General features: G+C 38.7%; 1 protein-coding gene and 1 long non-coding RNA gene across 6 annotated transcripts; one reads left to right on the top strand and one right to left on the bottom strand.

The window, feature by feature from the left end:
* Positions 1-6: 6 nt before the first annotated feature.
* On the top strand, positions 7-27,239 carry LOC133469220 (carbohydrate sulfotransferase 3-like). Of its 5 annotated transcripts, XM_061756024.1 has the most exons (5): positions 979-1,121; positions 5,732-5,954; positions 6,885-9,054; positions 9,604-9,744; positions 23,194-27,239. In XM_061756024.1, exons 2-3 carry the CDS (start codon positions 5,875-5,877, stop codon positions 8,107-8,109), a joined length of 1,305 nt encoding a protein of 434 aa, XP_061612008.1. In that variant the 5' UTR covers positions 979-1,121; positions 5,732-5,874; the 3' UTR covers positions 8,110-9,054; positions 9,604-9,744; positions 23,194-27,239. The 5 variants fall into 5 exon arrangements, 4 of the variants coding, with proteins under 4 accessions (XP_061612007.1, XP_061612008.1, XP_061612005.1 ...); XM_061756023.1 differs by lacking the exon at positions 979-1,121 and adding an exon at positions 7-91 and having other exon boundaries at positions 6,885-9,744; XM_061756021.1 differs by having other exon boundaries at positions 6,885-9,744.
* On the bottom strand, positions 3,137-5,367 carry LOC133469222 (uncharacterized). The gene is made up of 3 exons (XR_009785658.1): positions 4,748-5,367; positions 4,482-4,664; positions 3,137-4,405 (listed from the first exon to the last, which is right to left on the bottom strand). It is a non-coding gene; the product is annotated as an uncharacterized LOC133469222 (long non-coding RNA).
* Positions 27,240-27,993: the final 754 nt, after the last annotated feature.

The following is a 27,993-nucleotide window of genomic DNA, read 5'->3' as shown; positions in this document are numbered from 1 at the left end:
GTTCAGATAAGAGAGACGTTGAGGACAACAATCACTTCCCGATTCCAGGACACTTCAATTCCCTCTTTTGCGGCAGCAACTATGCAGCGAGGTATTTGTTACTATATTATTTTCACCACTGAATTTGTTAGCTACCTGTGTGTTTGTCTGTTGCTAATTGTATCAATTGTATTATGATTTGTAACTACTTTTCACGGTGTGATAGAGATTTATTTATTTTTTCCTAGAAAGCAACTTGTGGTTGTCGTGCCTGCGGAGGAATTCACACTAGGATAATCATTCATTTCATCTTTAGATAAATTTATAATAGTTTCATTGTATGCACCCGTTTCTAATAATTTGGTTAGCTGATGAGTGAGATGTGGCGAAGTAATATTGTTCATACATTAATGATCATATTGTAAAATTATATCAAACAGTTTACATTTGTAAAGGGATATATATATATATATATGAAATCTAATTCGCCTGTGCAGGTGTACCTAATGAATCGTCCGATGCTCAGTTGTCCATGTGCGTTTTCCCCACTAGAGGGAGCCAACACTTTTTTTGTGTGTGTGACTACATGTGTCAAACTGGTATAAAACAACAATTTAAGAGATACAATGTTATGACACATTATGCTAATTATCATTTTGCATGCACTTTGGTGGCATGTGCAAATGTGCAGTTTGCTTGCCTTTTTAAAACTTAAGTCAAGTGACAATGGGAGGTCTCTTCGTACGTCATCCATCCATCCATCCAGTCAGAGGCAAACATCCATCCATGCATCCATCCATCCATTTTCCCTTCGCCACTTCTCCTCACTCGGGTCGCGGGCTGCTGGAGCCTATCCCAGCTATCTTCGGGCGGGAGGCGGGGTACACCCTGAAGTCGCCACAACATGCAGTTGGTCCTAAAACTTTTTCATTAGTTCAATGTTCGACTGACCTGCAGCTCCTACACTGAAAATACGGTGACCCTCGCCTATGCACCCTATTGGACTCCTGTACAACTTTTTTTTTTCCCCTTCTTTTGTGTGTGTGTGTGTGTGTGTGTGTATACGTGGAGGAAGTCATGGAATTAATCCGAGTTGGACGCGCTCAATTTAAGGGATTAAACAGCGTGGACACATCAGCATGGTGGGTAGACGACTGTAACGGACACCTGAAGTAGTGGCCACAGTGGAAATAAAAAGTTAAGCGCGATTAAGTCAGGGTAATGTAGTGAGCTGCTAAAAAACTCGGCTCAATTGAGAGAGGGAGAGACTTCTAATTTAGAAGACTTTATTAAAATAGCATGACTACATTGTGACTCCAATTATTCACTAGTCTGCATGCTTTCCAGTATGAACCAATCATATCTCACGATTTCCTAAACAAGTCTATTATGCAAAGTCAAAAGTTAAACTCAAACTACCAAATACAAAAACATTATTGATTTATTTATTTTTTGTCTTAAAAGTTATGTGAGGTCAAATCCACATGTAAAAACGGTGTACAGTATTGTCTTAAAATGTTTATAAAGTCCAACAAGTAAAACAGTTCCATCACCATAAAAGGTATATAAAGTCAAGTAAAAGAAAAAAAAGCTATATTGTCTTAAAAAAGTATTTAAAAAAAATCTAATAAAATCATATGTTGTACTCTCTTAAAAATGAAAATCCTATAACATCTAATAAATAAGATAGTTGCATTGTCTTAAAAAGTATATAAAGGCAAATAAATAGAAAAGTTATTTTGGCTTAAAAAGGTATGTAATACTCAAATAAGTTGTACGGTATACACTTTACAAGGTATATAATGTCAACTTAATACTGTATGTTAAAAAGTTCTACTGTCTTACAAAGCCAAATAAAACAAGTTAAAAAGTATATAATAGTCAAGTCAAATGAAAAAGTTGTATTCTTACGAAGCTATATAATAATTAAAATAAATTGTATTTTTTAAATCCATTGCATAGTACAAAATATTTAATCAATAACCAGCCAAGTCATTGTACATCACTGATTTAATCTTCTTTGATTGAAATATTTCTGTATTTCGTTATAGTTACTCTTGAGCTACGACTTACCAACTGTCGGCACTGAATTTATTGCAATGCAGTTCATCTGGTTTGTGTGGAAATAGTCATCAGTAAGTCATGAATTAAGTTTCTTTTGTTAAAAAACAAACAACAACAAAAAAACACTAACCAAAGCAACCTGGTAGCTTTTCCAAAATGACATGACAGGGACACGAAATAACAGGGAAATATACGCATTGACTGATAGTGAAGCCAATGGTGAATATGACACTTGAATGTGAAGTTAAAGAATGATAAAATGAACTGACACACACTGTGATGTCATACAAAGAAGAAAAAAACCCCAAAGGACTAGTTCTTCCAATGTATATAGAGAAATACCTAAATGTCGGTGGTTTTTCAAAAAAAAGTCACCGTCCTATGATTTTAAATGTAACTCAGAAGTGTAAGAAAGGGGTTTAAAAAAAAAGAAGTAGCTATTTGGCGTTTGCTTTGCTGGGTTCTTTGTAAAAGGCACAAGTGGGAACCAGAGGCTTGACCTTCTCTGGTGTCAAATGACCTGAGACGAGCTTGCAGTCTGCTAGCATCTTGATGTGCAAATGACCCCGTGGAATTTGACATTTTGCGGGGGTCACTCCTGCGTGAAGAGGGCTTTTGTGGTCGCGGCATGCGGCCGGCTGGTTCAAGACGGAGCTGAAAATGTACCCCCACCCTCCACTTCCCCCACCCCGTGTGTCTACACCAGTGATGTCCAACCAGTGCGGTCTAAGTACTCCTCAGGTGTGCCATGGGAAATTATCCAATTTCACTTAATTGGTCCGAAAATTATTCATTTGCTACAAATAATGTATCTGTTTCCTCTATCGCTGCTAGTGATGCTTAGTGGCATTCGGAACAATTCAATACTCTTCCCTTAGATGGCACATAATAGACCTGTGTTGTGTATCCACTTTTTGTGACATTTTGTTTGTTGGTGTGCCATGAGATTCTTCGAATGTAGAAAATGTGACTTGGCTCAATAAAGGTTGGGAAACACTGGTCAACAGGGTCTTTTCATCACGCACCATTCCGCCTAAATGACTGCTAACTTCCCGAAGAATTTCACGAGCAGTGTCCGAGCATGCCGAGTGTTTAGACTACGTGCAGTCATTCAAAAAAAAAAAAAAAAAACGACAACACAAATTACCGGATGTGCTTCTGTGCTGTGGAGGTCAAGATATGATCATATGATGTGAGGACTGGACATTCAGATGTGAAATGAAGACAGGATTGATTAAGTAATCTGTCCATCCATTTTTGTCCTCACGTGTGAGTGAGAGGCGGGCGCACATAGACACCCATTGACATCCACACTCGTGCGTATGGACAATTTAGTCTTCTCGCGTCTAACATGCGTGTTTTTGGAATGTGGGAGGACGCTGGCGAAAACCCACATGAGCACGGGGGAAAACATATAAACACCACACAAGGAAGGCCGGAGCTGAGATTTGAACCCTCAACCTCAGAACTGTGAGGGAGATGTGCTAACCACTAGTTCACCGTGCTTCTTGTTTAAGAATACATGGTCACGTGGCTGTAGAAGGCAGACTCAGTTAGCGCCATGCAGTTTTTCACTGGCTTGTTTTATAATGACATCCTCCTAACCCACATTGCCTGTGAATGAATGTGGTTGGATGTTTGGTGGTGGTCGTAGGCGCAGAATGGCAGCCACGTTTCCGTGGCTACACAAGTAGCTTACCACCACCAGGGTGTGACTCTGACTGTGAAGTGAATGAATAATGCATGCAATTAAGCGTCTTTGAGTCGCTTGAAGAGCGCTACATAAGTGTTTTTCACACAAATATCTTCTGTAATCAGGAGCTTACTACTGCGTTAGCGTAGGTTAGCGATAGACTACAGTGCAGCATTTTTGCATGGCGTCTTAGCATCGCTGTAATGTTTGTATGAACTGGCACTCTATCGTCAATTCAACAAATAATTTTTGGGCATTTTAGATCGGCGTCTCTTAGCATTCTCATGTGATTTCTAAGCCATTTTTTTGTTTCTTTTTTAACTTCATGGCAACATGGCGACCGAATTGTTGTGGCTTTATATCTTGTTTCCGGACTTCCTGTGTGAAGTTCGGATGTTCTCCCTAGGGTTGCTTGAATTTTCTACGGGTACTTCGGCTACCCACCACATGTACAGTAAATGCTTCTTACTGTAGGTTCATTGAAGACTTTAACACTCGCTTTGTGAGTAGGAATTGTTATTTGTCTTTAGGTGCTGGCAGATAGTTCAGGGTGTACCCCACCTCTCGCTTAAAGTCAGCTGGGATAGGCTGCAGCTCCCCCGTGATGCTAATGAGGACAAGCGGTATAGAGAATGGATGGATGGACTTTGTCGAGGATGGTTAAGCGACCTGGGAAAAAAATGTGAAAATGTTAACTTTTATAGGCAAGTCTTTTTAGCGGCATAACATCAACATAACTACCCACAACTGTAGCGTTTGGGCAAGCCGCAACCCCCTTGTTGAGGAAGAGAACCAGATTCTGAGGGAAATGGGAGCCATCATCAGCACCTCAGCAGATGGTCTAGTTGTGTATCAGTTGCTTACGTGTTGAAAAGATCTCCTGCGGGTGTTAACGGGAGCAGCGGCTGGATGTCGGGACCACCGTGACCTTGGGCGAGGAAATGGCGGGTGTCAGATTATGACCCCAAGAGGAGTTTTTCGTTTGATTGCGGTCTGTCGCATAAAGCTCACCAGTGCCCACAGACTCCTATTCACAGTTTCTGACCGGCCTGGCATGGTGGGTGGGCACCTTTCGGGATGCACGGCTGCACTTAAGATAACAAGCACTTCCTGGAGGGAGGGTCAGAATTAGACTCATTTCTTGTTTCTATTTTTACCTTCCTTCTCAAGATGTGACACAGTGGTATCTTGACTTACGAGTACGATTAATTTTGTGACCAAACTTGCAATGAAATTTACTTGTGCAGCAAATACATTTTTTCCATTGACATGAATTGAAATGCTATTAATCCGTTGCAGCCCCCGAAAAAACACCGCCGTTTTTTTGTTCTGTGTTTTTAATAAAGAAGACAAAGAAAACCATAATAAGCAAATTTAAAGATATAAACTGGTTTTATCAGGTGTAGTTACTGCATTGGGTGTGTGACTTTAGTGAGGGACGCCCAGGGGCTTGTGTCATAAGTGTTCTGTTTTTCTATTTGTGTGTTTGACAGTTCGTCCTGTTCCATAAAATGCTGAAAAGTGCGTCGACTTTGGCTCTCCTTGCCCACGTCCTGTCTTCCTTCATCCTTGTGTTTCTTCTTTCTTTTAGCGTCTCCTGCTTCATTTTTTTCTGATTAAGATGTGTTCTCAACAAGCCTGCTAGTAGGGGGGCCCCATTGGCGAGCTCTCCGATGCCTGACTTGCAATTGCAATGTCTGTTGCGTCATTGATAGCAACTAATATCAGCCATTGGTCAAAAGTGGGGCCCACCAGCCAGCCCCGTTAGTAAGGGGCCCTTCACAACCGGGTATCGCTGACAGTCTCCCAAAGCTCCCTTCAGCCCACATGTACAGTACATGCTAATTACCTTCCCTGTCCTGTTTCGATGGCTCTGGGTGAAAAACATATATAAGAATCACACCTTTGACAGTGGAACAACAACAACCTCCTCATTGTTTAGACACAAACGCAATGTGATGTGCAAAATGTGTGACATGTTGGCTTTATTCACAGGTTGAAACATCACAAGAACGAGTCTGCAGGAGAGGAGACTACAAATAGCTGCTAGGCTCTTTAAGGGAACCCTGACGGTGGGGAGGTAGTAGACAGGCAGAACCCATTAAGAGGCAGACTCAGGCGCTCCTACAGCCAACAGAATGAGGATCAAATACGCCATACCCATCGTCTTCTTCGTGGCGCTCGTTATCATCGAGAAGGAAAACAACATTATCTCAAGGTGAGTACAGAAAACTCCTTTCAGTGACAATTTTCCAAGTTGTAAGGTTGTCAAATCGAAAACTACAAGTAAGTCCCGTTTATCTCAGGGGATACATTCCCGACCCACCCGCAATAGGTGAAAATCCACGCTATAGAGGAACCAGACAAAAATGATAGCGTTACATTTCCCATTTGCTTTAAACACATTTAAACTTATTGAAACATGTTTTTTAAACGATTTCTTTGCGCCGCTTATCACTCCCTCGCAGTCAGGAAATGGTACACTATCGTATCACATCACATTAAGGAAACAAAAAGAAGAAGATTCTCGTTTGCACAATTCAAGAGTCAAAGCATAATTGCTTCAAGATGAACTGAAGTGTATTGTCAAACTGAAACAAAACAAGAGAATTAAGAAAATGTTCAACCAAACCATATAATTTTGGCTAATGAAAGTCCGTTAGCTTAATATTAACATTATACGAAACGGGCCTAACGGAAATTTGCATAGATGTTAAGGGATTTATCAACCTTCAAACAACTACTACACCAACACACACAGAGCAGCAACACATACGAACAGATCATACAACAGTTCTTATCTTCTCTCTGGTCTGTGGGAACGACGACTTTTATGGGAGATTAGTTTGGGACATTCTCTGCCTTCTGTTCTTGCTCTTATCCTCATTAGGATCAGAAGTCAATTGCAAGGCACATAATAAAAAACAAGCATTCACATACAGCAGGGGGAGAACATGCAACCCCACGTATGCAAGCCACACAGGAAGTCCAGGGCCAACATTCAAACCCCGTACCTCAGAATCGTCAGGCGCACTAACATGCTAACAACTCGTCCAACATGCCCCAAACGTAACCGCTTAGCGGAAACGTGGTGACATTAAATTGTTTAACTGAAAGTATATTCCTGTGATTCCATTCACTGTCTCAGGGTGTCGGATAAACTGGCCTTGAAGCAGACCCCTCAGGCTCCGATACACACCAGCAGATCTGGGAACGCCCTGCCAAAGCGCAATGTTTCAGTCACCTCCCTGGGCAAGCCTAGCTCAGCCTTCACGCTGATGAAGCGGCACCTGGAGAAATACAGCGAGCATCAGCAGGCGGCGGCAGCGGTTACGAACGGCAGGAAAGACATTCTCCTTCTGGCCACCACCAGGACTGGTTCCTCCTTTGTGGGGGAGTTTTTTAACCAGCAGGGCGATAACATGTTTTACCTCTACGAGCCGCTGTGGCATGTGGAGAAGATGCTGACGCTGGAGACGGGCGGCACCAACGCCACAGCCACCGCCAAAGCGTACTGCGACGTGCTTCGGCAGCTCTTCCTGTGTGACTTCTCACTGTTGGAGAGGTTCATTGAACCCCTCCCAGTGGATCACATCACTGCCTCGCTCTTCCGCAGAGAGTCGAGCAGCTCACTGTGCAGGGAGGTGGTCTGCAGCCCCTTCGTCAAAGGGGTCTATGAGCGCTACCGCTGTAGGAACATGCGCTGCGGGCCCCTCAACCTGACCATGGCTTCCGAGTCCTGCCTGCTGAAGGAGCACAGAGCCATCAAGGTGGTGAGGGTGCGCCAGCTGGAAACTCTCCGTCCTCTGGCTGAGGACCCACGTCTCGATGTGAAATTTATCCAGCTGGTTCGGGATCCTCGCGCCGTGCTCTCCTCCCGTATGGTGGCCTTCCCTGGCAAATACAAAACCTGGAGCAATTGGTTTATGAATTCGGACGTGCTCATCGACGACAACGAGGTGAAGAAGCTGAAGAGCAACTGCGACAACATCAGGATGTCGGTGGAGCTCGGCCTCAGGCAGCCGGTGTGGCTGCACGACCGCTACATGCTGGTGCGCTACGAGGACGTCGCCCGCTTACCCATGAAGAAGGCGTCTGAGATATACAAATTCACCGGGATCCCGTTCACGCCGCAGGTCAATGACTGGATCCTGAAGAGCACGCAGGCCTCTAAGGAGACCAGAGGAATTTACTCTACGCAAAAGAACTCCGCCGAGCAAGTGGAGAAGTGGCGCTTCAGTTTGCCCTTCAAGGCAGTCCAGTTGGTCCAGAAGGTCTGCGGGTCCACGCTGAAACTCTTCGGGTACAAATTTGTGACGAGTGAAGAGATGCTAAGAGACAAGTCTATCAGCTTGATAGAAGATTTTTTGTAGACCCTGATGGACAAAATGTTATATTTATTAGGCTCTTTTTTAATTCTGATATTTAACACGGTTTTACTTTGTTTTACTATTTAAAATAGCCAGAGGAATCGATTTAGTGTTGACCACAAGAAGCATATTTAAAAGGAAGCACAGCATGTGAAAAGCTTGCTTTGTTTTTTTGCACTCGGGACCATTTTATCATTCACATTCACACAAACATAAACTGGCTTGTTGAGTTGTACCTCTGAGCAAATAGAAGCATTCCTAAAAGAGAAAGTCAATGGGGGGGGCAGTAAACATTAACAGGTCGGCTCTGGGAAACTCCACTAACTGTTTCCAGTTCCTGAGTTGGCAACCAAAGAAACGCCAAAAGAAAGGGTAGCTTAATAAAAATAAAGGAAAAAAAATGCAGGAAAAGGCTATTTCCACCAATATTCAGTCACTCCAGTGTCCTCAGCGTTCCTCATTTGCTGGTTGATGTTCATGCATATTGCTAACTGTTTGAAGTGGTTGTAGCGACTGTAAGGACCAATTTGGTGAAACCAGATGTTTAGATTTCTGCCCAAACGCAAACATTCCGGACCCTGCAGCTGGTTTGCAGATCGGTGCGACATTTGTTTGCGAGTCTCATGTCTGTTGACACAAGTTTCTTGACGGCTGATAAAGAGACGCCGAGAAAGAGTGAGGCCTTGATACCGTAGTCAGCGCCACCCGACCTTTCAGGTTGTTTCTCTCTACGTTGCTCACAATAAACCAGCGTTGACACCGACTTGTGAGTCCTGTCATTCTGTCGAGGACGCAGGGTTAGTGCCACATCGTTATGTTGGTTTATGACCTGGTTTGGAAGCGTTATCGCTTAACTCTTATCATTGGGCAATGACGCTGTAAAAGGAAGTGCACAAACACTGTACAAGAGGCAGACGAGAAGAAAAAAAAAGTGCTATGCAGTGCAAAGTAAGGCCGCTTCACAACCGCTAAAAATACCAATGACTATTTTCCTCTTACTCATTTTGTTATGTTTCTGTCTGAGTGATACCTAGATACTCTCAATTTTTCCGCAAGTGACTATCTTTAGTTGGGCACTGTAGCTTACGATCCGCTGTTAACTATCACCACAGCCATTAGTGATCTGGACCTTTGTCTGCATCATCTTGAGGTTTACCGTCCTGCCGTCTCCGGGGTCAACCCACCAAGCAGCCTCGCCTGCATATCGGACCTGTACCGGAATCTTCCATTAGATTGCTGTTCGCTGTCAAGATCGCCATTTATCAGCTGGTAGCCAATGCTATCTACTCCTATGCTAACTTGGCGCACCTAACACACTCACCCTTTTAATTACCTTCATGAGTTATTATTACTGTCATTGGGTTCCTTGAAGGCTGCTGTATAAATCTAAGCTATTTTTATTATTATTGTTATTGTAAGAGGATTTTTTTTATATTGATACCTGTATGTACTGTATATGGACCTAATGTATTACATGTCTGGGGGACTATATTACAGGGATGGTACTGGCGGAAGGATATGTGGTGAGGTGCCGAAGTGTAATGAGGGGTGAGACGGTGGTGTTCGTGCCCTGAAGCTGAGTGGGTGAATAAAGTTTCCTCCCCGAGTGCTGTTTTTCCACCCATGACCTTTGATTTGGTATGACACTAACTACACCACTAAATTGTTATTAATTATTAAGACTCCACAAATTGACAGAAACCCAATTTTTCAATGCATACCAGTTTTGGCTAACTCTCGCTAGCGAACGGGCTATCAATCTAGCTAGTAAACATCAAGGAACAAGGAAAAAGAACTCTACTTGAGACAGACTAATCGAAACCTACTGTAAATATACTAATTCTACATGCTAACAAAAAAATTGTTCATGGATAATCACAAACAGATGGGTTGTTCCATTTGGACAAATTACTTTATTTACACCTGTATCCAGATTTGTATGAAAACATAATGGCTTTTTGTTTGGCCCACGCGCCAATCTTAAGTGGAAATTTGTGAACTACTTTTGCTCGCAAACTATATAGAATGCAAACCATACAGTATACTTGCTAATGCTATACGCAAATACAAAAAAAAAAAAGAAAACAGTTGGTTGCCATTAGATTTGATGTTTTAGTAATATTAAAATGACCCCACAATGTCCATAATATGACCTATGCCAAGGACAAACTTGTTTTTTGTCCATTCCACTGTTAGCTAGAATGTTATGCTACTTCCTGGTTCATGGAGGGTGACAAACAGACGGAGGGTGCCATTGTCACCATCTTAACCAGGAATGTGAAGAGGTTTATGTTTGATCAGAACTTCTTACATCGTTTGGAATACATGCCATCCTGTGTACGTAGGTGGAACCTTCCGTTGGCAACGCCATCTGCAAAAATGTCCATGCAGCATTGAACAGGTCCCTTTTTGCACACTGGCTGCTTTGTGCGGCCAAGGAAGGGACGTTTTGGAGGCGTGCTATGTTTACCGCCGTGGCCTCGGCTATTTCAGTCACTCAAGGTTGCAATTAGCCCGACTTTACATATCATGTGGTCGCCCCGAGTCTTTTGGACCCGCCCTGTCGCATGCACACCATTTCTTTTTCTACCACTCAATTTATTCATCCTTTCATCTGCTATGTTAAAAGGCAAACCTTTACCATCTGATTACTTTTTATTTATTTATTTATTTATTTTTAATACTGAAAGTGTAAGAAGTGACTTTTTTTTTAACTCTTTGACTGTGTTTGGAATCACTTCCTACTCACTTTTGTACCTACAGTTCCCTAAATAGTGAGCTTGCTACACTACTTCTACCTGATGACTTTAGTCCACTATATAAAAATCCCCATATAGTGATATAGGAAGTAGGGAACGAGTGAATGGGTGGAGTTACTGTATATGATAGTCCAAATATAAAACAAAATCATTCACCAGTTCCACCACCCCGAATAACGGACATTAAGTCACCCCACCCTCCTGCTCCATCGCCACATAAACCACCGTGACCACCCGTACAAAAAACACCATATGACTGTGCTGCACAGTCATTGTGGGGAGGTTGCATTCAATTGATGCAGCCAATGAGGTGTTAGCGGTTTTTTCACGAAGCCATCTCACTCATCAAGTGTCACCAAGTCCAATGAAGGCATTGTCCATGATGAAAAGTAAAAATACAACATGTAGAGGTCTTTTGGGGCTATTAATTTAATGGGGTTCCATTCAAAAAGTAACACACGATACCAGGCGTAGGCCAAGTATGGCTACGCTCGTTAGTCCAGCTCAGCAAACATTTACATTATCAAGAGTCCTGTAATACTTGTTGCATTCATTTAGCCGTTTTGGCCTATATTGCTCGATTAAAATATATTTATTATTTTTTTCAAATTGTTGTAGCTCATGAAATAATTATATTATAATAATAGTTACTTGATTAATTGTAAGTAGCGAAATAAACAATAAACAATTTCCCTTTACATTATATATATATATATATATATATATATATATATATATATATATATAATTTATAATTTTATATAATTTTATAAATATTTGACTGGTTATTTAATTATAAATAAATTCATTCTAAATAATAAAATACAAAAAGAGGATGAAATATTTGATTATTATATGAAACTATTTTGAATATTCTACATACAGATTTAGATTTAAATTTGGACTTGAATGACCCATGGCCCATCTGTAATTTTTAAAAATCAAATGTTACCCTTTAAACACAAAACTTTTCTCATCCCTGCACTATACGGTCATCGCTCAAAATTGGACCACAGTTCATTCGAGGAGGCTGTTTAACCTTCAGTTTGTTCCAATTTTGATCATTTTCCGCAATTATAATTGAATAAATTGAAATTGGACGTTTTCCCTTATGAAATGATTAAACTGTAGCTGTAATGACTTAACAATAATGAATCGGTAAGGGAAAGAAAGTGTAATTGCCTCGTTGCCACGTAGTACTCCCCAAACAAACACATTTTCTTTATTTGATAATCTTTGATTTCTTGGAGAATTTACTGCAAGCAGTGTAATTTCCCCCCCACTTTATATGGGGAAAAATCTGTTCCTCTTTACAGAAAATAAAAACACTTGCTGTATGTTTGCATCGTGTTCCCTTACAGTATCCAGCGGGAACTGAACAGGGACCTCAAAACCAAGGTACACATCAAATTGTGATTTTTTTTTTTTTTGGCATTCCCTTGCACCCTTAATAATTAACATCGTAAAATGTCATGGAAATGCAAAGAAGTTGTACAAGTAACTGTTAATATTAAAACGTCTCCTTTCTCACATCTAGGCCAAAACAGGAAGTACATGTACAACGTAGTTGTTTGCATATAGATGTGAAAGATTATACACGGTCGGGTTTCCCCTTTCCACCCTTGCACTCATGCACTCAAGGTGACTGCACTATTAAAATCAATGGGAAGTAAAACGGCTTTTTTTTTTTTAGGTTCCTGTCACATGAACACTTACTCTGTGATGTAATGTTTGATTAAGTGAAAAAAGATTCCATGTGACGTGATCTTCACCAGAGCCTTTAAACAAAATACAATCAAATATTTTCACCCTGCTTGGTTTGGACCGCTCGTTTTAATCAGCTTCTTGATTAGCGTTTATCGCTGTGATTATGAGCTCGTTGTTTATCCCCTCGGTCACTTGGATAACATACAAGAGTGGGACTTCACCCGCTAAAACAAACAATGGCCTTGTTGGGATTGAAGGAGAAATTATGCTTCTTTTTCTTTTTCTCGTTTGATGGAAAGTGGTGAAGCAATTGAGGTTTATTATTTTTTATTATTAAAGTGTACCATTACACCATCAATGACCTGGTGATTATTATCATTAAAGAATAGAAGAACAGACATTTAACACAGTAAATTATTTAATTTCTTCCACCTCACGCAGTGCAATAAGACATTAAACACCTCCTTCGTAAACTAAGAATATTACATCAAATTGTTCCCTTTTCCAAAAAAGATAAATGTAATTTCCTTGAAAACAGCAAAAAAAAAATTATCATTAAAGAATAGAAGAACAGACATTTAACACAGTAAATTATTTAATTTCTTCCACCTCACGCAGTGCAATAAGACATTAAACACCTCCTTCGTAAACTAAGAATATTACATCAAATTGTTCCCTTTTCCAAAAAAGATAAATGTAATTTCCTTGAAAACAGCAAAAAAATAAAATAAAATGAGTCTAGAATGAAACATTTTATTTTTGTATTTTTCCATTTAATCCAGCAAGTAATATGGAATTTTAAAAATGTAGTTTTCACAATTTCAATTGGCATATATATATATATATATATATATATATATATATATATATATATATATATATATATATATATATATATATTGCTATGCTAAAATAATAATCATTTTTGTTTTGTTTTTGTTAAAAAAGGAACTGAAAAGTGCCCACCATAGAACCCAGAGGGTTAACTAATTAATTATTTTATTTTAATATCATCTACTGGATCAAGTGTTAACTTTACTTTCTCCAAACAAAAACCAAATCGTTATGAAATTAAATCATTTTCACAATGATTATTATTATTATTTGGGGAAAATGTGGATGTGTGCCTCCACCAGATAGCGTTGTGGTGAAAAACAAGCAAAAAAAATGAATTAATGGGTAGAAATAATAGAAATAAACTCTGAAGTTAGTTTGTCTTAAGTTCCTGTCGCTGTCCTTTATCTGCCATGTGAGCCAGTGGCCCCCCCCCCCCCCCCCCCAAGTTGCCATGGAAACAGCACGTTGACTTGCACGTCTCCCTAGCAACAAGTGGAAAGCGTGTGGCGAGAATCAACGTCGCAAGCTAATATTAAATTGTGGTCATTTAGGCCTGTCTAGACTGCTGTTATGCTGCAAACAAGTCAACGGGTTTATCATAATAAATGATTTTCAACATTTGTGCTTTTTATTAGTGCGCAGCCACTCGAGTACAAAATGCGCCGCCATTTTTTGGGTCTTGCTCAGCCAGCGGAGGAGCACAAAAAAGCTTCAGTCTTTTGCTCGCATCAATACCTCCTTTTGTCTATGTGGCTAAAAAGAAGTGGGGAAAAAACAACAACACACACATTTCCAGGCAGTGAGTGGATGCTTGCCATTTGTCCCGTAACTGGCTACGCTCCAAGTGGAGTGTCGGAGTGCCACTTTGATGACACTTTAGCTCTAAAAATAACAATGCTATAGCGATTCTCCTGCCCCTTTTCGTCTGCACGGGTGTGAGAAACTTGTTTTTCGACGCGCTCTTCTCGACAAACAATTGTTGCTCTCTTTTGGGTGATGTTCCCATTGGACAGTCCAAGTTGAAAACAAAACCTGACTTGAATAGTACAAAAATAAATAACGAAGCGCAAACTCGCATGACCTTCCGCCACTATGTGTGCCCCAATTCCTGACATTGGTTATAAAAAGTTTACACACCCCTCTTCAATTGCCAGGTGTTTGTAAGATAAAGACTCCCCCCCCCCCCATTAATAATGTAAACTGTGACCTGTACAACACATTTAAGAAAAAAAAAATCCAAATAACTGGGATAATGTGGTTGCACAAGTGTGCACACCCACTTCTAAATGGGGATGTGGCTGTTTTCAGAATTCACCAATGACATTTAAACTCGTGTTAAATAGGAGTCAGCACACATTTGCCACCATTTAAAGTGCCTCTGATTAACCCCAAATAAAGTTCAGATGTTTTAGTATGCTTTCCTGACAACTTTGGGCCCGATCTTGAAGGGCTTCTCACACCTGATCATTTCTTGGCACATTAGACACACTTTCCTCTGGATTAAACTCATTTTTGGGCAATTTGGCATTTTTAGCAATGTCGCTTCTATATTTTGATCATCATCATCCTCATGTAAGATTCCTTTCCCTTTCAACCATGTTGATTGCTGTTTGAACATTTTCAGAAAGTGTTGAACATTCTCCTTCGATTTCAACTTTTGTCTTTAATTTGCTTGCCCGTGTAAAACGGGCTCTCCCTTCTCCGTGGCAATCGTGATTCCTTAGAGTTTTTTTTCCTTCTTCTTAAAAGGAAAGAGATGTGACTGCGTTTATTTGCAGTAGCCTGTTGTTTAGAGTTGCCATTATTAGAGATACACGGTTACAGGATTTTTTTAAATTTTATTTATAAGACAGGGCAAGGTAAATATAGAGCAGCGGGTGTTGTATTAGAGGTGTGGTGTGAAATAAAAATTCCTCCCCCCCCCCTCTCCCCCTCCACCCTGAAATTACATGACTCCTTCCTAAAGTGACCCAAAATACACAAAGACGGAAATATTTCACACTGTTGTTCCTTTGTACAGGTGTCACAAAGGTCTCCTTTCCTCTCCTCTCCGTCTCCTTCTCATTTGCTTTTTTTCTCTTTTCCCATTGTTTCCTTTTCTCCTTATCCCTTCATTCCTTTCCCTCCTCATTTCATCTCCCTTCTTTCTCCTTTTGCCTCTTCTTCCTACTCCTACGTTTCCCATCCCTCCGTTTTCCTTCTCATGTTCTCTTTGTTTCCTTCGGTATCCCCTTTCTCCTTTGATTTTCTCTTTCTGAAGATAGAGCCAATTTCCACTTCCTTTTCCTTCCCTCCTCTCCATCCTATTTCCTTCCCTCCTTTTCCTCCTTCTGCTTTCTTTTCCGCTTTTCCTCTTGCCGCCCTTCCGAGTCCTATTTTCCTACCCCTTTACTCCGTATCTCATTTTCCTCTTTCTTTCGGTCTTTTTCTTCATCTTCCTTTTAACATCCCTCCTCTCCTAAGCCCCTCTTATCCCTTTCCCTTCCTTCGACGTCTGTCTTTGCTCTTCTCCTTCCTGCTCGCCTTTTCCTTCCTTTCACACTCCCCGCCTTTTGTTCCATTTCTCATCTCCTTTTCCCCCTTTCATCCTTGTCTTCTGTCCTTCCTTTCCTAGTCTTTTCCTATTTCTCTTTTCCTCGTCCCATCTTTCCTTGCCCTACTTTTCCATCCCTTCTTTCTACTTCTTTCCCCTTTATCTCATTCATTTTTGTTCCTTCCAATTCCATTTCTCCTTCTTTCTTTTACTTTGCATTTATCCTTCTCCCTTTATCCTCCTCTTCACTTTCTTTCTCTCATCATTTCCTTCTCCGCTTTCTGCGCTCTTCTCCTTTACACACCCCCTCTTCCTCACTTCTCACCTTTGTTCCCTTTCCTCACATCATTTTCTCTTCCTTTCCTTCTGCTTTCTTCTCTTGGCCTTTCCTTGCCTCTCGCTGGCCATCCTTTCATTCCCTTTCCTTATTTTTCACTTTCCTTGTCCTCTTTTCTCCCCTTTTCCTTCTCTCTCTCTCTCGCTCTTCTCCTCCGTCTCGTACATCCCAGCGGTCAATTCTTCCCAGATTAAGGTGGGGCGGTGCATCGGGAAGTGGAGGGAACACGTTGATCCTTCTGCACTCCACACAAAGCTGCTCTCTATCTGGCGCGCACGCACACACAAACACACATAAACACACGGGAGCGGGCCAACGCCTCGCGCAAGCTAACATTTCTTCTCATCTAAAAGCCGCCAAGAGGCGCTCCGGTGTGTCATTATCCTCTCAAGTCAATGACAGTTTGTTACAGTATACGCTGCACTTAACACGTCACGTACAACATAAGCATTCCTCGCATGTCAGGGGAGACACAATTACTGCTTTTAGGAAAACAAATTTTGTTTTCAAAACTTAACGCACATCTGCATGTCTGCTGCACCTTCAGGTATGCACGCCTTTCAGACAAAGACAAAGAAATAATTGTAATGTGCGGCACGGAGTGAATTTACAAGTTAAATACAACTGAACTCTACTTACGTAGTGATTGCTGGTGAGGCCCCGTTGCCTGCAGAGTTTCACCTTGACGTCAGGCTACACGATGATCATGATGCAAAATTTTATTCCATTATGTTATTACAGTATGATTTTATAGAGTAACAAACTGCGGTGCTATTTACCTTATTTTTTTAAAGTTTTTTTTTTAGGGTTGTTTTCAGTTACGAGCGTGCTCATGGAACAAATTGAACTCGTTAGTCAGTACTGCACATTTTCAAAATAGTAAAGAGACTTTGTGCACAGCCAGTAGAATAATACATGTATACGTCTATTTGTTCCAAACTATATAAATCTTCCCAAAACTTGAAGAGTACGTGTTCGTATGATGATCCCAAACGAGGGGCCCCTGCCGGATGTGAGCTTGTCGGGCTCGGTTGCTCCCGGTGGCCATTAAGTGCGGATTAGCGCCGCCGGGACCCTTTGAAGGCCTCATTCCTCGCACTTCCTCACTTTGGACACGCAGGAAGCAATCACACATGGAAGCATGCGGATGGTCCGGACGGGAGCAGGAGAGCACACCCGTGACTGTTTTTTGACTGTTCCCCCTCCCCACTTCTTTCCCTTCGCTGGCAATTAGGACCTGGAGACGCTTTTGTGACCAGCTGGAATGTTCAAAGTGAACTTTACATGCGTCCTGTGGTGCTGACAGAGTGGGCGGAGAGAGCGTCACTTAAATTCTAGAACACACATATTACAACTGTTTCTTACATAGCACGCACATGCTTGTAAACAAGGCTACTGTGACAACTGGCCACATAATAAGCAATAATAATAATAATAGCAATAATGTTAGTAATGGATGACTGGTGAGCACGTCTGCCTCACAGTTCTGAGGGCCTGGGTTCAAATCTGGGCTTGCCTTGTGTGGTGTTTGCATGCAGGCATTATAAAAACATAGTTTTCACATATTCATAATATTTACCTGACGTTTTATTTTCACTTTTATTTTGTTAATATTTTTTGTTGCATTATGTTTTATATTATCTTTTATTTTCATTTATATTTAATTTGTGAATTTTCCATTTTCTTTAAATTTCTATTTTTTTGTCATTTGTTTCTTTTGCATTATTCTTTTCATTTGTTATTTTAATATTATAATTGTATATATCTGTATATAATTTATATTCTTTTTTATTTTATTTGACCTATGTTGCTATTGTGTTTCCATTTTTCTCTTTCTTTTCATTTGTTTTATTTTCCTATATTTTCTTTTCTTTTATAATTTATTTTGTTCATGTATTATCTTTATTTTTTTGTATGTAATTTTCTTTTCTTTTTAGTAATTTCGTTTCTTTTTTATTCATTTTGGGATTTTGTTTTTATTTTAATTCAGTTATATATTTACATTTTTATTGTTTTAGTTTTTCAATTTTCTTTCATTTTTTTGTTCACTTATTCATTTTATCTTTTGATTTTTGATTCACGAATGATCAGCGCCCTCTAGTGTTACAAGAACAAGTAAACCATGTAAAATGTACCTGTGTCTATCTCAAGGCCCGCGGGCCAGATGTGGCGTCATTTTATGTGGCACACGAGTGCTTAATTGGTCTTTTAAAAAAACTGCCTGAAAATAGGTATATGTTGCTTTAAATTGTGCATTGACCATAAACGACATTTCCCACAATGCATGGCGATTATGTTACCTGCGAAGTGACGACATCCCGCCACTAGATGGCAGTGTCCACATCAGTGTTTAATTAATGCGACAAGTAAGAGCAGATTGACAAATGTCCACAAATGTTCCCAAAGTGTCCAGGAAGCGAAAGATTGATGCGGATGAAAGGTTGTTTCATGAAAGACGGGAAGGCGAATATATTTGTTTGTGCTTCAAGGAGAAAAACCGGTACGTCTTTTTTTTTGTTTTTTGTTTTTGTTTTATGAGGCGGTGCGAGGCGAGTATGCTAAAGTTAGCCTTCAAGAAAGACAAAAACAAAAATAACTGCCCGAGAGTTCAAAGGCAAACTGCGAGGCGTCAGGTAGGAGCTGCCGTGCATGGCACCACGACGGGACGGGATATTTAGGAAGTCCGTAAGTTTAAAAAAAATAAAATAATAATAATAATGGATTGCCCTGGAAAAAAATTGGTGGGATTAATTTGGTTGCACTTCCAATGTGTGGAGGGAAAACTGTCTTGGCTTGATTCATGAAGGAGAAAATGCAAAAACAAACAAACAAACAAACGGTCACACGTCTCTGATAAGTTATCATTGCATAGCTTTGCTCATCTACGCAATTTGTAGCTTCAAGTGAATACACGCAGAAAGTTATTTAACAATATGTTATGGAGAGGTTACGTTTATACTGTTTCTTACATTTACATCTGGTCCTTTGAGGGCAGCCATTATGCTGATTTGGCCCCTCGGTGAAAATGAATTTGTAAATGAAATCACAATTTACCACTAATCCCTTGCTCATTAAGATAAAAAAAAAAAAAAAAAAATAAATCAAATCTTTCAAAACTAAATCAGTTTTACAGGTAATCTCCCTACTTGTGATACGGAATACAAGCATGTAAATTACCACGAAGTAGGCGAGTATTTCATCAATTACTCAGAAAGAATAAATAACACGGCTGTTATTGATGCAGACGTGTTGAGCAGATGTTGCTGAGCCTTGGGGAAGCCCCCAAAACTCTTCAGCCGGCTGCTGTGCACTCATTTAACATGCTCAAATTATTACAATGATTTATTATTTAAGTGTTGACCACATTCAAAATATGTGTGTGCGTGCGTTTGGGTTAGTTATTAATAAGCACACATGATGATTTGACATCATTCCTCAAACACTTTCGTTGCTCATTTGCAGATGTTTTTGTTCTCCTGTTCCAATATTTATGCTCATTCTCATGGCTATGGAGAGTTTTTTAATCATGAATTATTATTATTTTTTTTTAAAAAGCCGATGCATTTCCAAGCTGAGGTCAGAGAAGGTTAAAGTGAAAATGCTCAATTTTTAATCACTTTTGGAGCATAATTCATAATTTAGATGCATTTAACGTCTCCTGATGACGGCCCACGAAGTGAAATGATGTGGAAAGCGCGAGGTCATTAACCTGTCGCAAGTTGTCTTTGTTGAGAATATTTAATACATAGAATTTCCCCCCCCCCCCAAATTTTTTTTAAAATTAATTTACAGATTTTGATAACATATTTGCAATGATAATACATGATAAAATGCGTGACTGATTGGGGATCGCTTTCATTTCTAATAATCATGATTAACATTTTAAAGATTTACTCACGTTTGTTTCGGGAGATTACAGGTAAATGATTTTTTTTTAAAATGTAGATAATACCTACTTAATTTAATACATATTTTTTTTTACTATTGAAATTAAACATTTTGTTTAAAAATGTTAATTATTACTGACTTTTAAAAGTTTTAAAATGCATTTATTTGGAATATTTAAGGTAAATTTACTTCCAAAAGTACTTTAGAATTGAATTACAGAAAATACAGAATTTAATGAAATAGGTTTTGATACATATATTGTGTATATGTATATGTATATTTTGTGTGTGTGTATGTATATATTAAATTTAATATTTGTGGGTGTATTGTGTGTTTTCAATTAATTTACTACTCTCAAATGTACTAATTTAATGTATTTCTTCTCCAAATATTGCAAGTAAATATAATGTACATTTTATTATTAAAATATTTGTAATTTACAATAAGTATGGGACTACTGACTTAAAAAAAATCTAATAAAATCTGATGTTGGAAAGCAATAGGCTCAGTTTTTTAATTATTTCAGTGCTACATCATGTATTTGTTCCCCCCCCTCATTTTCTGTGACACGTAATAACATTGTTGTTAACCTTTCACTCCACTCGTAAAACAAACTGTTTGATTTGCCGATGCTTATTGATCCTCTGTTGAATTTATTTCTCTACAAGTCCATACAAATGCACTGGCGGGGGGAGTTCATGTATTATACAAAGTGTTCAGATCAGGGATTAGACTTCCCTACCCGCTTTCCTTCCCTCCCTCTATCATCATCACTACTACCTCCCCCCAATTCCATCAGTCAATTCTCGCCACTCTCAGGGGCATTTATCATTTTGACAGTTGCAGATAAGGCAATTATTTTCCTGCAGCAAGTACAAAATGTAGACAAGTGCTGCTGTGACACTGTGTCTCTTTGAGGGCGTGTGTGTGTGTGTGTGTGTGTGTGTGTGTGTGTATGGGGGTGTCACATATTGCTTGCAATAACACAATAGGCTGTGTAACACAGAGGAAACAGATGTTAGCGACATTTGTCTCGAGTGTTTGGACTCGATTTTCTGTATCGTTGTACTGTTGCCATGGTGACAAATCAAGCATTAAATTCAAACAACCCTTCTCTAGAAAGTCGTAATGCTGTGTCCAAAATCAGATGATGATAACATGTGAAATCGTGCTGCAAATTTAGCAAAAGAGACCATTAGCACAACCAAAGTCTGATGGTAACACACAAGTGCCTGCAACCTCCTTTGAATCGCTAGAGGGCAGCAAACGACTAGTGTATTTATACAGTATTTGTAGGCGTGTGTAAGGCTTTTTATGGGTGATTTAATTTATTGCAATGGATGACCACCACTAAGAAATATAGCCTTAAAAAAATAATAAAATAAATTATGGTTTAACTCCTGTCTTTTCATAAAAACGTTTCTAATTATTATTAAAAAAAATATTTAGTAGTAATTGTATTTTTTCCAATTTTTTATTATTTTACACTTCCTTTTTTATTATGAGTAACATTATGTTTGTGTTCAGATATTATTTTCCAAATGTATTATCTATATATATTTATTTGAGTAATTCTATTTTTTAAATTATTTTTAACATTTATTTTTATTTTATACAATTCATTATTATATTATTCGCATTGTTTATTATGTATTCATATATTATTTTCCAAATATATTTATCTATACTTTTAGTTTTTTTGCTTATGTTTTATATATTATTATTTAGAGCCATTTTTTTAACACCAAGTACCACCTTAAAAAGTACTCCAAGTACCAGCCTCTTGACCAAAGTTAAAATACATCAACACATTAGGTCTAAGTGTTCATCAAAAATGAGGCAGGTGGTATTCCTTAAGTATGTATTGATACATGATAAGGCACTGTAACATTAAGCACAGTTTGAACATTAACGCTGCGCTTACAGGAAAAGAAAAAAAAATGTAAATAAATACTGATTCACTTAAGACGCAGTGCACATAAAAGAACGGGAAAATTGGACTTAGATTTTTTTTTTTAAACAGATATTGCAGATTAAATGCAATTAAATTGTAGTGTAGTAAAGTGAAATACAACTGAAATGTACTATATTTGAAAAGTACAAAATGTACTGTACGTGAAATATAGAGTATGTACAGTACTGGATTAAAAAAACAGTTTAAACATTACATGTAATTTGTACATTAACACTGCACTTAAATATAGCACAAGGCACAGCTGTAATTAGGATTCAATGAAAGTGTATTGTACATAAGTTAACTAAGAATTTTACTTAAATGTTTAAAAACAAACAATTCTTAAAGAATAAATGAAATGTACTTTAAAGTTAAAGATAACTGAATGGTCTTTAAAAAAATGTACTCTACTTGAAAAGTAAAAAAAAATGTATCGTACTAGAATCAAAAGAAAAATGTAAACAGGCTGTATGCACAGCTCCAAGTGTGATTCTAATATGTTTTATTGTATTGCATGTTTTAAACATTGAAACCTTATTTGTAATTAGTTCAGTCATTCTTTTGTTTACCACTAGTGGTACTCATACCATGTTTTGAAAATCAGTTTTACATGATCGTGATTCATATTTTTAATCTGTAAATTTTGTATCTTTTTTATTTATTTGAAGGAATAATTTTGATTTAATGTTTAAAAACATTTTAATTTTAAATTTAAAAAACATATATTTTAAATGTGTACATAAACCTTTTTTGTCTTTGTGCAAACTTGATTTAGTCTTAATTTGTAGGAATATCTTTTTCATTTAAAAATATTTTAAACTATTAAAATAAATATAAAATATTTAAATAAGTTCAACTTTTGAAAAATGTTTTCCTCTGTGAAAATGTGACTGAAAATTTTGCAGTTATTTTGTTTTGCAGATATTGCACATTCCCATCCAGTGATAATTTGCATGTAATGAAAGTTACATTTTAACTTGTAATACTATCAATCCATCCATTTTCTATAGCACTTTTCATTTGCTTTACCGACTGTAAAGTGGAAATTTAACTTACATTCCGATGTATACAGGAGGAGAGACCTCGCTTGCTCAAGGGCACCTCGGCAGTCGTCAGGAAGCAGATCAGCATCCCTCCAACTCCTTGTTGCCATATTTTGTCTGCAGTGGGACGCGAACTGTGGAGTGAGCAAAAGTTCGGGTGAGCGAGGAAGATGAGGATCTGTCATCACCCCCCCCCCCCAAAAAAAATCCCCCCCGCCCCCCCAAAATTGGTCCACACGTGGCTGTCAGCACATTTTAATCATCGTCCAGCCAGGTCCTCCCTATGACCTACTTTCCCATGCAAACTTTAATCTTGATCTGAAAAGGTCAGTTTCATACATCAGATGGGAGTAAAGTTGTGAAAACAGAACATTTCATCTACATGGTGCCCATAACAAGCTACATTTTGCTCTTAAAATGTCCTACACTACACTGCCCCCCCAAAATAAGAATAAATACATTTTATTTTACTTTTTTTAAAATGATAAATCAAAGAAAAATAAATATTCCAAACATTTGGTTTTCAATTTTTTGAATGAAATCCTACTAAATTTCCATGTGTTTAGCATTACCTCCATTTTATGGCTTATGAGCAAATTTCAGGCCTCTTTACATTTTAATTGATTACCCCTTGTTAATGGTATTTATTTTAACAATAAATCTAAAAAAAAAAAATAATCCAATAAATGTACAAAAATGTTTTCTACAAAAATTTCCCCATTGTTTTTGTATGAAATCCTACTAAATTTCCATGAGCTTTGCATTAACTCCATTTTATGGCGATTTTATTTTATGATCAAATTTCAGGCGTCTTTATATTTTAATTGAATACCCATTCTTAAAGGTGCTTATTTCATTGGTAGATCTAAAAAAAAAAAAAAAAAGTCAGTCTCTACGATTAATTCTTTTGTACGAAATCTTACTAAATTTCCATTAATTTCACATTGTCTCACTTTTATGGTTTTCTTCGGACCAGCTTAATAAAATTTTCTAAGAGATGTATGGAAATAAAGTTGTTCTTTGGTTATATAATCGTGGAGTCGAGACCGTCAAACACAAAGTGTCCATAGCACCATCTTTGGTATTGTTGTAAAACTGAACCCTAACAACGGAAATGCTAAAGGCTTGCACAAAACGAGTCTAAACGCCAGTTTGGGACCGACGGGGGCTTGACGAGACCATCTTGCCGAGCCTCCACGATAAATCACGCGGCGAAAAGAAGGCCGAGGCCTTTATGGGGCGGCGCCAGCAGTATATTGACTGCACATCATTGCAGGCCTGCTGTTGCCAGCCGCATTGTAAATCCCCTTTCGGAAAGATATATTGCGCCTGCCTCTCGTTCTACCTGGAGCACACGATGGACTCTTAAACAAAGTCCAGTGTGATGCACGCGTAACAGCAGATAGAGTCTGTATCGTTTTGAAATGATCTTACCCTTCTCTTGGGAGCGAAGCATCCCACCGCCTGCTCACCCGACATGCAAGGAAGTGGCCGGCGTGGTCACCCGTCAGGACAAAAAGCAGTTCCCCCTTGTTCCAAAAAGAGAGAGAGCAGAAAAGAAGAGATGAGGAAACAAAGCTGAATTGAAGACGGGCCCCCTCAAACTTGCTGCTTGGCGGGACACGAGGAGTCTCTTAGGACATTCTTAGTGCCAAAACAAACAAACAAAAATTGGATACTAACATTTAGTTATCAATAATTGTCTCAAACTGTCCTTGATTTTCTGCTTGATATGTCAACTCTTCACTAGTTTAGTCCAAAATCGTACAAAAAAGTTGAGCACACGTATTGTTCTTACTGGACTGTTTTCAGTGGTCAAAGAAGAAAATGCTAATCATTTCCTTTCTTTCTTTCTTTCTTTTTTAAACAACATTTTAGCACAAATTGTTGCTTTAAGTGGCTCGCACGTAAACCTACAACCCCAAAAGGCGACGTTAGATAAGTTAAGGACTCGGTCTTGTTCCTACTGGACTAGTTTGTAAATCATGCTGAGTTGGGAACATCCTATTTTGTCATTAAAACAAATATGATAGCTTTTTAAATTACATTATTTTCCAAATTTTTCAATTTCATACAATTTGCAAGTTTTTTATTTTAACTTGAATTTATTATTATTATCATTGCTAATTTGACATTTTGCCCTGTATTTACTCGACTTACCACTCTTTAGCTGCATAGCATTATGGGTGTTGACAATTATTTTCATTGCATTCAGAAAGAGAAATTTGTAAGATTTGTACTAATTCTGGCGTATATTTTTTTTGTACAAAATCATACTAAATTCTCATAAAAACAACCCTGGAGTTTGGCGGTGGTGCAATCATTCGAATAAGAGTTTTAAAACTCAATTTCTCGACTTAAATATTATTAACTATCAGTATTAAACCAATCAAAAAGGCACCTTTAGCTGCGACTGTATTGTTAAATAAAAAATAAAAGCTTAAATGCTAATAGCGGAAGACCCGTTTGAGACTCATTAATTACAACAGTTCTTTTAATTGGATGCTATGAATATGTATGGAGTGTGACTTTGGCATATTCATATCTATGGCGCAATAAAATTATATGTATGTAATTGGGCAGAGACATGTCAACAGCAATAGAAAATGTGATTTTATTTTAAAAATGCACAAATTGAGGGTGGGAAATTAAGCGATTACTCTTATTTACATGGGCACATTTTCCATTCGTTCCCTTTCATATTCCTGTTCCCGGTTATGCTTCACGGAACGTCCTATTGTGGAGGCGCTGAATGGGAGACCGACGGGAGAGCGCCACGTCCGCTTCCGTTAATTAGAGCTGATTGCGTCTCCCGGAGTCAAAGTTGGAGGATTGGGAAGAAAATAAAAGGGAGACCCTGGATGAAAAGACTGTCTGTACTTTTAACATGCATGCCAGGCCAGGAGTCGAAGATTTCAGAGGCGGCCAGCGTCAATAATTCAACTATTGGTTTTAAATATTGATTTTTAACAGCACAGTAGAAGCTCTGTCTGAACGTTCTGAACTCCTGTTTCCACGGTGGTTGAGCAGCGTAATGCAGTTCCGAGTTGTGCCATTGTGCGGATGTAGCCCAGCTTCACGAGTGACAATTACAACATTCTCTCGTTTGAGTTCGGTTATAATGATGACGGACGCTTACAACACTTTCCCGTTTTACTTCTGTGACGATGACGATGGACAGTTCCGACATTTTCTCATTTTGTTCCTGCGATGATACGACAGTTGCATTTTCTCGTTTTCTATGAAAAGGGACTGTTACAATATTTTCTTGGTTTTAAAGTGTATTTCTGCGATGACAGTTTTATCTTCGCGTTTAAATTTTGTGCTTAATGATGATATTTTATCATTTTAATTCGGTGATAATGATGAGGGACAGTTTCATTTTGTTTATAATTTTGATTTCTGTGATGACAGACAGTCATTTTTTTTTGTTTTTAAAATGTATTTCTGTGATGATGGACAGTTATAACATTTTCTCGTTAAAATTTTGCGCTAATGATGATAGATAGACAGTGATAATCATGAAAGATGTTTCTAAATTTTGTTTTTGTTTTTAAGTTTGAGTTCTGTTATGGACACTTACATTTTCTCATTTCACTGCGATGATGATGATGACCAACATTTACAACATATCATTCCCCCCCCCGTGATAGACAGTTATGACATTTAGTCATTTTATTTCCAATGATGATGGACAGTTATGTCATTTTTAGTTTTCCCCCTGTCTCATTTCATTGACAAACAGTTAAATTTTCTTGTTTTACTTCTGTGCGAATGGACAGTTGTGACATTTTCTCCTTTTTTTCCCCGTTTTAATTCTAGAATGATGATTATGGACAGTTACGACATTGTCCCGTTTCCTAATTCTACTTTTGTGACGATGAATACTAATGACATTTTCTTGTTCTTCAGCTTTCTTACCCGTATGTTGTTTTCTCATTTTATTTCTCTGATGTTGACGGTTTAATTCCGTAAAAAGGAAATGGGACAGTTAAGAAACGTTCCTGTTTTTAAAGTGTATTTCTGCGATAATTTTGTCATTTTGCGTCTGTGATAATGAACAGTTATAAAATGGTCCTATTTTTTCATTTTAATTCTATAGTAATGATGATGGTCGATGACAAAATTTGAAGTGTGGCACATCTCCCGAGGTTCATACAGCGGACATTCCAAAGGCTATTATATGCATAGTGACCGCGCAAGAAGGCCTGCTTGTCTTTACACATGAAATGAGCGATTGTTCACGCAGGCTTAAGAAGAAGAGGTCCTGCGGTGTGTTATGACATGAGGCTACGGGTGTCCTTTTATTCCTCGAGAGCCCCTTTGCCTCATTAGTTAACACACTTTCTTAGTTTTGAACAATACCTTAGCTTGGCGTCTCCCTGCTGAACCCCCACTTCTTTATTATTATTATTTTTTTTTTTTTTGCTTGCTCTGTGGATACTTGCTGGGGCCTGTAGCAGAGTTGCAGAGAAGCCCCCCTCTGGTCCTAACAGCTTTAATACTTGTAATTATCTCTTGCTGGGGGAGGCTGGAAATTGGATTAGGGTGGTGAGTCTCAGCTGAATGAATTACCTCCATCTCCCCACTTGGTGGGCCACACACTGATAAAGTGCAAAGGGGGGAGTGAGAGAGAAAAAAAAACAGGATTTGGATTCAGCCTTAGCATTCATGGCTTCCTTGTGGAAAAATGAAATTTTCCAAGAGAAGGGAGCGGGGTGCTGGCGGTATCTGCCCACTGCATGTTTCATCTGCTCCCGCTCTCCCGGAAACGCAATTACCGCCATCGTTATCGGCGCCTAAATGGTGACAAGTTTGGCAGCGCGGCG

Source organism: Phyllopteryx taeniolatus, chromosome 19 (genome assembly GCF_024500385.1).
Source record: "Phyllopteryx taeniolatus isolate TA_2022b chromosome 19, UOR_Ptae_1.2, whole genome shotgun sequence".
NCBI classification, from domain to species: Eukaryota; Metazoa; Chordata; class Actinopteri; order Syngnathiformes; family Syngnathidae; genus Phyllopteryx; species Phyllopteryx taeniolatus.
Note: the sequence above shows the minus strand (reverse complement) of the source record. Positions and strands in the feature narration are given on the sequence as shown.

Coding starts and splice junctions, on each gene's coding strand:
- LOC133469220 (XM_061756023.1), top strand. CDS start 5,875: ATGAGGATCAAATACGCCATACCCATCGTCTTCTTCGTGGCGCTCGTT. Junction 5,955..6,884: donor GAAAACAACATTATCTCAAG/GTGAGTACAGAA, acceptor TCACTGTCTCAG/GGTGTCGGATAAACTGGCCT.